The 14091-nt window shown below is 39.5% G+C and overlaps 1 protein-coding gene across 1 annotated transcript in view; it reads left to right on the forward strand.

The window, feature by feature from the left end:
- LOC118420763 (GTPase-activating Rap/Ran-GAP domain-like protein 3) overlaps positions 1 to 14091 on the forward strand; it is a 96474-nt gene that overhangs the window by 63408 nt on the left and 18975 nt on the right. Inside the window, 8 exon segments of the mRNA XM_035827738.1 lie at positions 7157 to 7250; positions 7727 to 7845; positions 8643 to 8707; positions 9036 to 9099; positions 12949 to 12975; positions 13476 to 13551; positions 13985 to 14061; positions 14064 to 14085. Of these exon segments, the coding sequence (XP_035683631.1) occupies positions 7157 to 7250; positions 7727 to 7845; positions 8643 to 8707; positions 9036 to 9099; positions 12949 to 12975; positions 13476 to 13551; positions 13985 to 14061; positions 14064 to 14085 (544 nt within the window).

A 14091-nucleotide genomic window follows, 5' to 3' on the forward strand; every position in this document is an offset into this window, starting at 1 on the left:
GAACGTGAAAGGCTGCTCGGGAAATTCCCTATTGCATTTGGACGGGTACTGTTGCATATGGAGTAAGATATGCAAGATAAGTCGTCCAATATAACACAAGTCACCCCAGCGCGTGTGCAGAGCTGGTAGATACAGTGTGAGAGGTGGTCATGCTGGTTGATAACACAGGCAGAAACTCGTATGTTCCACCTTTGGTGTTCACAGCAGGGCTTCTTAAAGATGGCTTACGTGTACGTGCATAGACTATTCAGCCAAAAATATGGCGGAAAAACATCAAACGTATCCATCTATAGAAGCTAGTATACGAGAGCTGATACGAGATAGATTTAAAGAATGTCTTTAAAAGATTGCTTAAAGTAGTGCCATAGCCTTTTTGAGGCCGTAAAGGTGGTGTCTAGGACATGGTGTTGGGAGACAGAGCCCAGCCCTCTCCTTCGACTAGAAAAATTAAGGTACAAAATCTTACATCTGTTAGGGGTGGGGAAAGTCGTGCCAACTGTTTTTTCGCAAGGGCCAAGGCTATTTGACGACACTACTGGAAACGTTTAAGGAAAGTTACATTTTCACAAGCGCACAAGCGCAAGCCATCTTCCAAAATGAGGCGAAAATGATTTTGCTACGTCTAACATACGTAAGACCCTCATTCTATTTGGGCAGTGACCTCATTTCGATGTAAAATTTGACAGCCCACTCAATGATTAGAAAAGGTAATCATTTGTACAGTTTGTGTATTCTGGTGTCCTTTCAGTCATACGTTTATATTTTACATGATTATCTTATTATGTAGTCAAGAATTACATTAATCCCATTTAGGTCCTAGCACGTATGCCATCCATTGGAATGTGGGCCTGATATTTTATTGTGCATTTGCGTCTGATCATCCGTCACAATCTGCCGATAATATGCATTGATACCCTCTTCCAATCAGTGACAAAGAGGACTAATGGGGCTCTTTTGTAATGAGCTGGCGTAATGACGTATGTGTTCTCCATTCGGTCCAATCAGATCAGCACTAATGAGTAGGAGACGGATTAACTGGTGGGTCAGCTCTTATATAAAGACTTATCCCAACTTCGCCACATTTACTGACGAACAGAAGCCACAAATCTCAGAACCCACAAATTTTAGAAAATGTGGGCTTTTCGTCTCCCTCTGCTTTCCAAAAAGAAGTCAAACCCAACCTGTTTAGAAATAGCCACCACTAGTATCAGAGTAGAATATTGTTCATAACTGTCCATTGTCACTTGTATATCTACTATGTTTATACCATGTACTTGCAATTAGCCCTCGGGCACGAACTTGCAAATAAACTTCTTACTATATAAAGATGCTTAACTGATTTACCGTAGACTTGCATGCGGATGAGATGGAAATTTCTTTTAAAACTTTTAATATGAACGATTCTTCATTCATTAGTTTTTATTGAGCTGTAGCCAATTTGAATGTAAGAATTGAAAGAGGATCTTTTATAATCTATTTATCCTTGTTTACTCATCTGGTCTATTTTTGTTTACTTCAAATTTATATTACATGGTCTTGGTGTCTTCATCCGTATCTTCATGGATTTCCCGACTTAAGTGTTACACAATCACCTGCGTTATTTTAATAACTGCTATAAGTCACCTCACCTCACCTATGCACGAAACGTTAATTCTAAAACAAGTTAGTATTTTTACGCTTTTAAATATTATTGTTGAGGCAAGCTTGGCATAAACTTGTATGTGCTAACTACAATATACTGGCCAATTACATATATCGTGTGCAACATGTGAGGCAACAGACCCTGCTCATGCAGTAGACTTTCTCTTCTGCACATCAATGTTAAGTGGAAGATTCAGAACCATGAACCAATAGTGTAAATGACATTCTAGACCCTTTATGTTGATGTATCCATACCTATAGATATCCATATATACGTGTTTAGTTGTACTCTAAGTAGTTGTTATACATGTAGACCATGCGAAAGTCGCTGTACTTTTGTCGTGTCAATAAAGATATATCTAAGATCAACTAATATATGCTGACTACAATATACCTCCTCATTACTCATGTGTTCTGTAGTGTTTTATGTAAAGTCCATATATGGTGAAGGCAAAGTAGAAGTTCACCTTCTTGCATTTATATTATTAAGTCAGAAAGCCATTAAACAGGTGAAATCAAAGAACTATTTGCTCTTTGGCTAATAGGTTCTTCGATGATACCATTAAACAAACGAAGCACGTATCTTAATCGAGTTATATAACGTACGAGTCTTTATGTATGGTTGACAGAGCATTAAACCATTCATCCGCAACGTGCATGATGTTGGTGGGCAGAAGCGAACTTGGAAATATGAACTATCGACGGAGTTAAATCCCACTAGACACACACACACACACACACACACACACACACACACACACACACACACACATACACACATATACATACACACAAACACACAGACACACACAGACAGACACACACACACACATACACACAAACACACACAGACACATAGACACACAAACACACATACACACACACACACACACACACATACACGCACACACATACACACATACACACACACACATACACACACACACACACATACACACACACACACACACATACACACACACGCACACACACACACACTCACACACACACACATTAATTACCTGGAAGCCAATCCATCTGTGCCTCCACACATAATGAATAGCCTTCTCATTTAAAAATACTGCAGCCATGAAACTGTAAAGTCGAGTCAATCCCAGGAATACATAATTCATGACCCGCAATTGTGGAGGGCTGCACAGAAGAGTAGCGGGTGTCAAAAGGTCCCAAACGTAAGGAGGCAACAGGCACCATTTACTCTGGGCATCCTGCCAGGTACACAGTCCATACAGGGCTGACATCACGGTAACAGGAGAGTATGTCTTCATGAACTACTTACTTCGAACTTCAATCATGCTCATAATATGCTCAACCAGAAAGTTACACAAGTCATGTCTAGTTACTAAAAACGGAAGACAGAACGGGGTTCATCAGTTCAAACCCCTGTATCAACTAAAAGTTCCAAGGAAAGTCGACCTTTAACCCTAGTTCCAGTTTATATCGATCCATAGACTCAGTTTCCTTCATACCCGAAAGGAACCGGTGCACTTAGCAAATTTTCAACAAACTGGTAAAACGTAATAAACTCTACTTGTTTCTTCCAATATAAATGCTCTCCAAACTGGACCAAATGTTGCAAGAAAAGAAAGATTTTCTAGGAAGTTAAGTAAGCATTGCAATATGCATTGTTTCCACAGTGCGAAGCCTTTTGTGAGGCCGTAAGGGCAGCGGGTTGTTATCCACTGTGTGCAGGGAACGGTATTGAAAGGTAGTGTTCTTTCCTCTCCAGTCTCCTTCCACCGCCTTTACCTCTTCAACTGAAGTCAGGTACATGTTTTCACATCCGGATGGAGTAAGGGAAGCCGTGTATACTGCATTTCCAAAGGGCACAAGATCGGTAGCATCTCTGGATTCGAACCCAAGACCTTTAAGTCTGGGCCAAACACCTTGCTCTGTGTATAACGTGTGTATGTCTGAATATGGAGAGACAGCTGAGCTGATTTAATGGAAGACTTTACCTATCCGCATCATCGTTACTGCTACTGACAGCTTTTGTTTGCATCAATTCATGAAGAACAGACAAGATGGCGGCAGGTGCCCGGAGGGATTCCCAAATGAAGCAATCTGTCGCCATTGTCTGTTTGCTTTGACGTTACATCGAAAAATGGTGGGTTTGTACAAGCTATGCAGATACAATAGCCGGTGTCAAGTCTCTTGGATCTAAAAATAGATCTTATTTTGCAGACTCATACCCAAAGGCTAGTTTCAGAGGTACAAACATCTACGTATACGTGAAATGTTCAACAAAATGTCTATGTTATAGACCTATCTGAATTTTCTTGTACGTATATACATAACTGGGGTGGATTGACAGTGATTTTGTAGACCCTTTTGTAATTTTAAGGGTATAAACGACTACGTATACGTAAATTTCTCCAAAGATGTCTATGCTATAGACTCTAATTTTTTCTACGTAGAGGGTACATAATCCATTACTGGATGAAAAGTCATTTTTAATGATAAGTAGGTTTTGAGCTACTTCAAACAGGTTGACCTAGATACATGCATGCGTTGATTGCATATTTCCGTGTATCCCCTGTAGAACGTAGGTAACATATATTATGAAGATTAAGCAAGGATCCACAATTGAGTGAATTTTGGGAAAATTTACGGTAACTGCTTCATAAAAAAGTAATCGCAGTTTTATTTACCCTCTCTATCGCTTTAGCAAGTGGGTAATTTTCTAAGTCGCATCGCTCATTGAATTTTACGGCTGATACGTTACCCGCGGCCACAGGTGGCGCGTCATAAATACGTCACGTAAAATTGCGCTGACGCCATTTTGACATGAAACGGGGTAAATTACGACCGACGAAGGCCGCTGTCGAAATCACCATCGCGGTTCACAGGAGACCCATTCAAAATTCATTCCGGTAGGATTAAAAACGGGAGGAATTCATCACCAGAAACGAGCTGCGGCATTTTGGGTGTATGTAACATCAACTCTCATAATACTACCTACTGTCAGTCAGTCTATGCAGACTATGACACTACGCAGGGACAATGACAATGTAGATCATAATACAAAATGATGTGCAAATCGAATACAAAAAAACAACTAAACTTGATACCACCAGATGCCATAATACCGCCACATGAGAAAAAACAAACATCCAAAGTGATTTAAAGAGGCGTACCAATGCAGCTTCAGTAATCCTGAGGTATATACACTTCGGATATTTAGGTGTTTAAGACAATCTTGAGAAGGCCTTTACAACAATGTTTTTGACGTGGCGTTATTATGGCAACGGGTGAAATTAAGAAAGTCGATGCTACTGCCAAATCTTGCTCTTAGTTATATCTGGTATGGAAAATTGTTTAAGAAATTGCCCATATAAAATTCATGTATGTGATATGAAGAGCTTGATATTGAAATTATAAATAGGGATAAAGGATACAACATTCATAAATAACAAAATAAGGCATTCATACAAACACAAAATCGTCATTTCATATCTCAATCCAAAATCACGTACATATATAACAAAAACAAGGTATTCATACAAATACAAATCGTCATTTCATAGTCTCAATCCAAAATCACATCCATTAATTAATCTTTCTTAATATGTCATATATTGATTCTGATCGACGCGTGATTCATACAATATTCATGAAACTCGTCTTTGACATTTGCATCAAGACAACGTCACGAGGCCAGATCACGTTTACGGTGGGGTGGGGTGGGGGGGGGGGTACCATTCAGGTGTAGTTTACACGATGATAGATTCACGTCATTTTATAGCTGCATAACCACTATGAAAGTTGGGTGTGTCTGGCACATCCAGATATCAGTGTCAGAAGTGACGTGTGTACATGTCTGATATATGGGGACAGAACGTGACTTGGTTTGTTGAGTGTATTGCGTCATGTTGGCTGGTGAATAGATGAGAACAGATAATGCATTTGCTGGCAGGTGTAGTTTAGCATGCTGTTGAAGTCAAGAAATTAGATAACCAAAAAATTGGACTCCGATGAGTTCCATTTTTTACTTAGAAAACTATATATTCCTGATATTCATATTGTATTTTACCAACTCAGGAAAGGTTTTGATGCTAATAGATACGAAATGCCTCTATTATTATGATATACGTTGGATGCAACCATTAAATATTTTTCCTCATTTGAACGTTTCGGGGTTTTTGCGCGACGCCATTTGTTGAGAGCTACATGTACACTATACATGTAGCATGTCTGTTCTTGAATATTCTACGAGAAATGCAACCTTGGAACATGTATGTTTATATATTCATGCAGTAGATATGAATCCTACGGTAATGGTACATCAATTAAATTCCTCATTTAATTTTTGGACATAAAATCAGGTAGCATTCATATTTCATGTATATATCATATTTTCTTATTTGCTGCCAGGTGTGATTTGGACTGCATGTCATTGAAGGAAAAACATCAAAACTGTAATACTACCTGTAATTATGATTTAAGAAAAACTATATCCCTGGAATCCCAAGTTAAACCGGGCTACCTATTGCATTCATTGCATACTGATATTGTCCTCCCGGCTGTACACAGGCTTTTACGTAGATTACCTGAGCATACCACCGTAACGAGTGATGTCAGGGAGTGTAGCGAATGTCCCCTGACAGTTCCGTACAGCATCTAATGTCGTTATTCGGGACGGATTCATTTGGTTCATCATAGCTCATTAGGTATACGCATCTAAGCATCTATGCTTGGCGCCGAAGTCTGTCTGTTCCAGCTACATATACTATTTAGCTTTATAGCTACATGACAATTTTCATGTATGAGAGAATGTACAATCCATGCCCAAAAAAGGGAAGAAGATTTCCTTCAGCCTGATAGAATCGTAATGATAAATAAGGCACCATCTGAACCGAACTGACTACAGCTTATCTGCATGCACAGGACACATCTGCACCTCCCAACGCTTTACAATATTCATCCATGCCCTTAAGTCTAAGGTTAAGGTCTTGAAATATATATATCATCACCAAGTATGACTTAAGGTATGGTTAACCACCACAGATAAAACCAGAAAACCCTGTACCCATTTTCTATATTTAAACCTTTGTCCCAGTACACTACTTATTCACATCATCCAATACTGTACTTAATAATCAACATTAATTTGATTAGCGTTTTAAGTGATTTTATGTAAGCGAATAGCCTAAACTATTGTGACCAGAAATCCCCATCCACACATAGAAACGAGAAAACCATGATCCACGTGCTTATCTGTACCAGCCGACTTTCTATCTCATTTTTTTTCTCTTTGGAAAAATCAATGAGATATAAGGTTCTTTATTCAGAACCAATTCCTTTGCAGCACCATCCAACATTTCGGTGGCTGCCTGTCACCTTCCTCAGGGCAATACTGACTGGTTCTATTCCACACTGCAGCACGGTGTGGCTGCTGGCAATGCCGTCCCAAACGTGAAGTATTTTATATACTGGTACACAGAGATAAATATTGTACCAACCTAACACATTTTTTTTGTTTCCCTGCACTCTCCAGGCCTTATCGGGCGGAACCGGAAGCTCGAACATCGCTCTCCTGGAGAACCCAGAGTGCCAGACCAGATGGTACTTCAAGTACTTCCTGGGCAAAGGTCAGCAGCCGTATTGTTTCCGAATCACACGAAGATTGCCTAAAGCAGTTGAAACTCCAAAATAATAGAAACTAGGGATGCTACTGTTACTATTGTATTGTGTGATCTATATATGCCCAAGCTGTAAAACTAGCACTGTTCGCCTTCGAAATTAGCGTTCCAATGACCGAGATATGTTTATCATTGCCATTTTATGGTGACAACACAACAGATCCAGCTTCGCATGAAAGATCATCTGTGTTGGATGAATACATTATAGAAAATGCTAAACTTTCTCCCCAACACTGAATTAATACAGGGACTTACCCTAAATTTTATAGACGGAGTTTGACCGAAAATTTAGGGTAAGTCCCTGTATCAATTCAGTGTTGGAAAGAAAGTTTAGCGATTTCTATAATAAGATACATCTTCCTTTTAGAAAATGTTCCGTAGTCTTATATCTCACTTTGCACGATCTTGTTTTGCACCCTTTGCAGTTCACCAGAATTACGTGGGCCTGGACGAGGATAGGAGCCCGTTCTTCCTGTCCATCGTGCTCACCGATGCCAACAACCACAACGTGCCACAGTACAGGGCCATTCTCTGGAGAAAAACGGTAATAAACAAACAAACAAACAACAGATCTACACCATTAGATATAAATCCAAACAAACAAATCCTCTAAAAACAACCCGTTACAACCACAACATGCCACAGTACAGGGCCATTCTCTGGAGAAAAACGGTATAAACAATGACTATGACAATGACAATGAAGTTTATTGCATATTCATGCCCCATTGGGGCTAAATGCAGTCAGTTTGGTACAGAAGGTAGTAAACGCAAAGTTGTACATATACTATAATTTACTAACAAACAAACATACAATACATGTACAAACAATCCACATCATTACAAACTTAACGTGCCAAACTTACCTGTACAACCACAACGTGCCTCAGTACAGGGCCATTCTCTGGAGAAAAACGGCAATAAACAAACAAACAAACATACAACACATGTACAAACAATCCATATCACCACAACCTTAATGTTTCAAACTTACAACTACAACGTGCCACAGTACAGGGCCATTATCTGGAGAAAAACGGTAAGATACAAATAAACAAACAAACAAACAAACAGCACATGTCAATCACCATTATTTTTCAAGCCACATCGTGCCACAGTACAGCGCCACTCTGTGGAGAAATGGTCCATAGAAAGCCAATACCAACTAATATACAAGCAAGCAAATAATCAAGCACACAACAAGTATCTAGCAGACCGGTTGCTGTATTATCTCGGAAATTAATTTATCACTACAATTTGCCTCAATAAAACAATGACATTCTTTGAAAATGATCTGTAGCAACACAAACCCAACTGACAATGTGTTCTTTTTCCTCCCTAGGGAACACAGAAGCTCTGCCTTCCCTACAACTGTAGCAAGCCATTGTCTATCAAGTCTATACTTAGGTGAGTGAGATCTATCTATCATTTGGGACCTAAGCCTTGCACGGTTTCCTCTGACAGGTCTGCAAACAATTCATTATAAGCAAAACAAGCGGCTAAGACCATCTGATGACCATTCAAAGATGCAGGACCAACCAGATGCCGTCAAAATTACATCATTCAACAGATGGTGTCTCCACTGATATCTTCTGGCGCATCTTAGATTGTATCGCTTAATGAAAAAAGTGCAAATAATGTCAAATTCCCCGACAATGATCTCAATCAACAGAACTGTATGCCTAATATACATCAATCTGTTTTACTCATTCTGTATTTCTAATTACCTTTGCAGCTCTTTCTCTTTAGATAAGATGGAGAGAGGACCAAAAGAAATATTAAGTGCTGAAATACAAAAGGTATGTTTTGTCTATTGACATACTTTATTAGAGTGTTTTAAGATTTTGTTTCTTGGTGATGTACAAGTTCTGACGTCTATAGATTGCTATAAATTGGAAGACCATTGGTGCGTCGATCCTGTCTATATATCAAGTTTGACTAAATGTTCTACTCAAGGAGGTTTGTCTTTTGGCTTCATCGTATTGTTTCATTTGAAGTATACGTTAACCAGTTGAGCTAATCATTTGTATTAAATGAGAAGTTCAAATGTATTTATGTGTTAGCACCCAATATCAGCTAAGCTGCCTGAGTTTGCCATGCATTGTATTGTTTGCAAGTTCAATACATCTTAATCTAAAAACACGAGGGGTTTCTACTATACTGTAGAAGTGTCCAACGATGTTAGCTACGACCGACCAAGATAATGGATTGTGCGCCGTATTCATACAGACGTGCATTGATGCAATTACCGACAGACCACTTTGATCAGGACAGTACATTGCAATGATTGTCTGTCCTGAGAAATGCCCTTGTGTTATCTGATTTCCAAACGCATTAATCACGTTGGCGATTACGCTCTCAATTAGGGTCGGGTAGTACTGGTACAAAACCGGTTTTTATTGTTGGACCGGTGCAGAAAACCAAACCTGAAAAAAAATCAGTGAAAATTAACAGATCATACCGACATGCGTTCACGTGTTTTGCGGCTTACAGCTCAAAGAAAAGAGCAAGAGCAACATATACAGTCACAGCATCTACAGTCAAAGTTACAATTAGTGTTGTATTCATGAAGATGGGATTTTAAAACGCCAGTAGACGTCGGATACTTTACCAAACAGAATCCTTCGCAGCAAAATGGACCATTGTTCTGAGTATCGCCCATTCACAAGTTTTCACAGATAATTAGGTTTAGGTTCAAGTCCGGACCCGGACCTGATCCATTGGACTAGGACCGTACATGTAACTGAATTTTCTGTACCGGTACCCACCCAATACATTGACTACTCCGTCTAATTAACTGTTCAGAGTGTAAACGTACAACCAGGAGTGATATAGACCTTCCCCTTGGATGTAGACTATTGCCTTTTATGGACAAGTTGAGTCTTCATTGCCCATCTCAATGGGTTGCAATTGTTACTTCAATGGTAAATCACTATAGCTGCAGTGCAGTGCATGTGCATGTGACCTATCGGCCTTCGCTAATGCAAGAAATGTGCTGGGCTGCAAAATCCTTTGTCAAGTTTCAACTCTGAAAGATCCAATTCATTAACCCTGGTCCCAATTCCAATATATTCACGTCTTTATTCGATACTACTATCTGAAAGTCTATACTTGGCTGCATCCCAGGCATACTGAAATTAAACCTTTTAGAGCACAATTTTACATAAGTGGCCGCAGGCAAGTTTCGTGAATTCAGAGATATCAGTCATAACATTACTTTCTAACGAACCCTTCATACTGGCATACACACTCCATTTTGTAGAAAAATGCATTTTCAAGGCCTTTGTAAGGGTGCAGTTTTCCCATGTGCACTGGAATTGTACACAGCTTACGTAGGTTCCCCTTTGTCAAGTGTTATGAGTTTGATAAATATAACGATTGGGAAAAATATTTCATTCTCTTCCCTGCGGCCATGACACCGATACTAATTCAATTGTTAGTTCTAGATCTAGATTAGATCAAGGTGGCCTTGGAAAACTGTTATGTATGCTCCTTTGCATTCGATACCACCATTTCGAAAGAGTAATCCATTTTACTGAGCTACAGTCGTAACAATACTGAGGACTGTACACGATTCACTGGATGTATTGAGTCCTGTACAGTACAATTGCATGATTGGCCTTGATCAGTCATGGGCGCTCCCTTGCATTCAATATTACATGTTATAACCCAATGCCACTACAAAGGCGACCTCGCTTGAATCTGACAGAGCGTTCAATGAATTTCATCGATGGAAATGCTTTGTGCGTATCGTTGTATTTTCAGTCGCAATATTTTATGTGGATCCAAATGAAGTCAAAGTCAGTCAGACATGCTTTTATACTTTTATTTATTTAATTATCTATTTATTAAGCTTTGCATGATATATTCCAATTATGAAGTAATTTTCCACAAAAACAGTTTAGGTCGCAGTGGGGTCGCATCGTGATCACCGTCTAGTGAAATGGAGGCATGAGAAACAGTAATTCATTTTACTGCACTCCAGTCGTCACTTGCTCGTTTGTGAAGCATTTTGCTTTACAATTGTATGACTGGTCTCGGTCAGTTATTACGGATCCTCCCTTGCATTTGATATTGGTTGTTCGGAACATTTCTTTGCTGCAAGTATACGATGCAATAACATGAGTGGCCCCGGTCAAGTGTCATAGATCCTCCTTTCCATTCAATATCACCACTCCATTACTGCAATTCTTTATCCTGGCCACAGTCGTGACATCCATACAAAACGAGCCAGTGCCTTGACGCCTTGTACAGTACATTTGCATAATTATTATTTCTTCAAGTCTTCAACCAGAAAAAAACATCTGGGATGTTTCATTGACTTCTGTGCATTGTGTACACATTAATGGAATGACCGTCTTTTAATCGACATGTACGTAAATATTTGATGTTTGGTATGTACGTCATTGTTTGTATGAAGTCCAGGAAGATTAGTGGCGTGCTATTTTTTAAATAACGTCACTCAAAGTCTCAAAGTGTTCTTGATACTACCTTGCATATTGCAATTCCTTTTTACAAGTCTAGAATCGTGATATTCATACAAACCATAATAGCTATTTCAACCCTAGGCTTGTACTGTTGCAATTGCATACGACTGGCTTTGCTCAACTGTTATGGATACACCGTCGCATTCTTTATCGCCGGTTCGTAAAAGTAATCCTTTTTACTGGGCTAGAATAGTGGTATCCATACAAACAGTGCTAGCACTTTGAACTGTTACAATTGTATACGGTTGACTCTGCTCAACTGTTATGGGTACTCCGTCGCATTAGTTATTGCCAGTTCGGAAAAGGGATTCTTTTTACTGGGCTAGACTCGTGGCATTCATACAAACAATGATAGCTTTATTTTTGATCAATTGCCTACAGTTGAGAGATGGAAACTCAATTGGCTTTGTTGAACTTTTATGCATTTTGTCGTGCATTCTCTAATTGCTATTGCAAAAGTGGTCCTTTTTACAAGCCTAGAATAGCTATAGTGACGTCCATAATGCTAACTCTTTAAACCCCTGTTATAAGATTGCATACAACTGACATTGATACTTCCTGGCATTCGTCGATATTGCCAATTTGTAAGAGTGATCCATTTTATTGGGCTAGAATCGTGATATCCATACAAACCATGCCAGCTCTTTGGTCAAGTCTTGTTTGATACAATTGCATACCTATAAAGGACGAGAGAGACAAGAGAGAGAGACAGGGATAGAGAGAATTGGCTTTGTTGAACTGTTATGCTATGCAATTGCATTCGTTATTGCCAGCTTGGAAAAGTCATAATCTGAACTAGCTAGGCTACGGCAGTGGCATCCAAACACCGCAAGTTCTTTTTACTGGACTGAGAACAAGACAATGCAATTTGATATAGCTGACCTTGGTCAAGAATCTTCCATCGATTATTTCGCGCCCTTGACGTATTTTGACCGTTTGTCCTTTTACTGTATCGGTGACGTCAGTTACGGGCGTGAATTGACCCTATCTAAACCTCTTTGATTGCTGTTTTATCTGTCTTGTGCCAAGTGTCGTACATCAAGTAGTTAATCATTGAAGTCCACAGAATGTGTATAGTCTATACTCGTAGAGTACTGTTATGTCAATTTTGATGTGCGTGTCAGTGACATAATGTTTTGTTTTCTCTTTGGCACCCTACAGGATCTGCTGCAGCTGGAAGAACAGGAGGTAAGGAGACATTTACTCTGGGCTACAGTAGTTGTTTAAATTTTTACTTGTGGGCTACGGTAGGTTTAGGCCTCATCGATTCTTATGGTTGGACCATGAATTGTTAGAGTGATATTTCTAATGAACTAGACCGTTGGCAACATGGACAGCAACCCATGATATACATTGAAATGGACAGTTTGCTCTGATGATTTATGGTTCACTGTTTCTAGTTCTACTTTTTTAGTCGGTCGTTTTGTGCCGGTATAAGTCTACTACCTACCAACTAAAGACAGTTGATGTTAAATGTTTATTAGGCAATACGATCCTTTATCTTGGTTGAGTTAGATAATAAAGATTGTATCGCACCAAATAACTCCTTTGCAATGACGGTGGCTTCACATCTCAAGGTTGCTTTAAGCTATTTTATGTTGGACATCGATTTTCTATCAAGAATCTTCTGAGAAATTATCAGAAAGTATCCCTGATCTCATCTGTTGTATCTATACTTCGTCTTTCAGGGCGCGGTGAATTTCAAGTTCGGGGTTCTGTACGCCAAGTCGGGCCAGACGACGGACGACGAGATGTTCAGTAACGGTAACTGCGCTTCTTTGTTCATCCAAATGTGTTTTTACTTAGTATCTAAAGGTTCTGGGTTCGTATCCCTATCAGGCACCAATGTTTTGACTTTCCGAAAGGCACATAAAACCTGTTATCTCATTCGACTCAAGTGATAATTCATGTGTACTTGAACTGCGGTTCGGGCGTGAAGCTAGAGTTTTCATATTAGAAGAGAACCACACCTTTAGAGAACCCACTACACGTATTGATAGGAATAGGGGTCCTTCACGGTGAGATTGGATCAAAACGTGCAGTCCGGTCTAAGCAGGTTATGCCTAGTGTGCTGCGACTCACCCTTTTATGTGGAACATCCAAATAACAGGGACGTACAGGTTTTTGAGATAACTGTGTACAAAAAAAGATCGACCATTCTTTATACTAATTCCCTTTTTCTGTTTTATGTTTGCAGAATGTGGAAGCGACAATTTCGACAACTTTGTGCAAATTCTTGGTGAAGACATCACGCTAAAAGCGATGGGACAGGTACCCGCGGGGGCCTTGATACAAAAAGTAAGT

This window comes from Branchiostoma floridae, chromosome 8, assembly GCF_000003815.2.
Source record: "Branchiostoma floridae strain S238N-H82 chromosome 8, Bfl_VNyyK, whole genome shotgun sequence".
Taxonomy (NCBI): Eukaryota; Metazoa; Chordata; class Leptocardii; order Amphioxiformes; family Branchiostomatidae; genus Branchiostoma; species Branchiostoma floridae.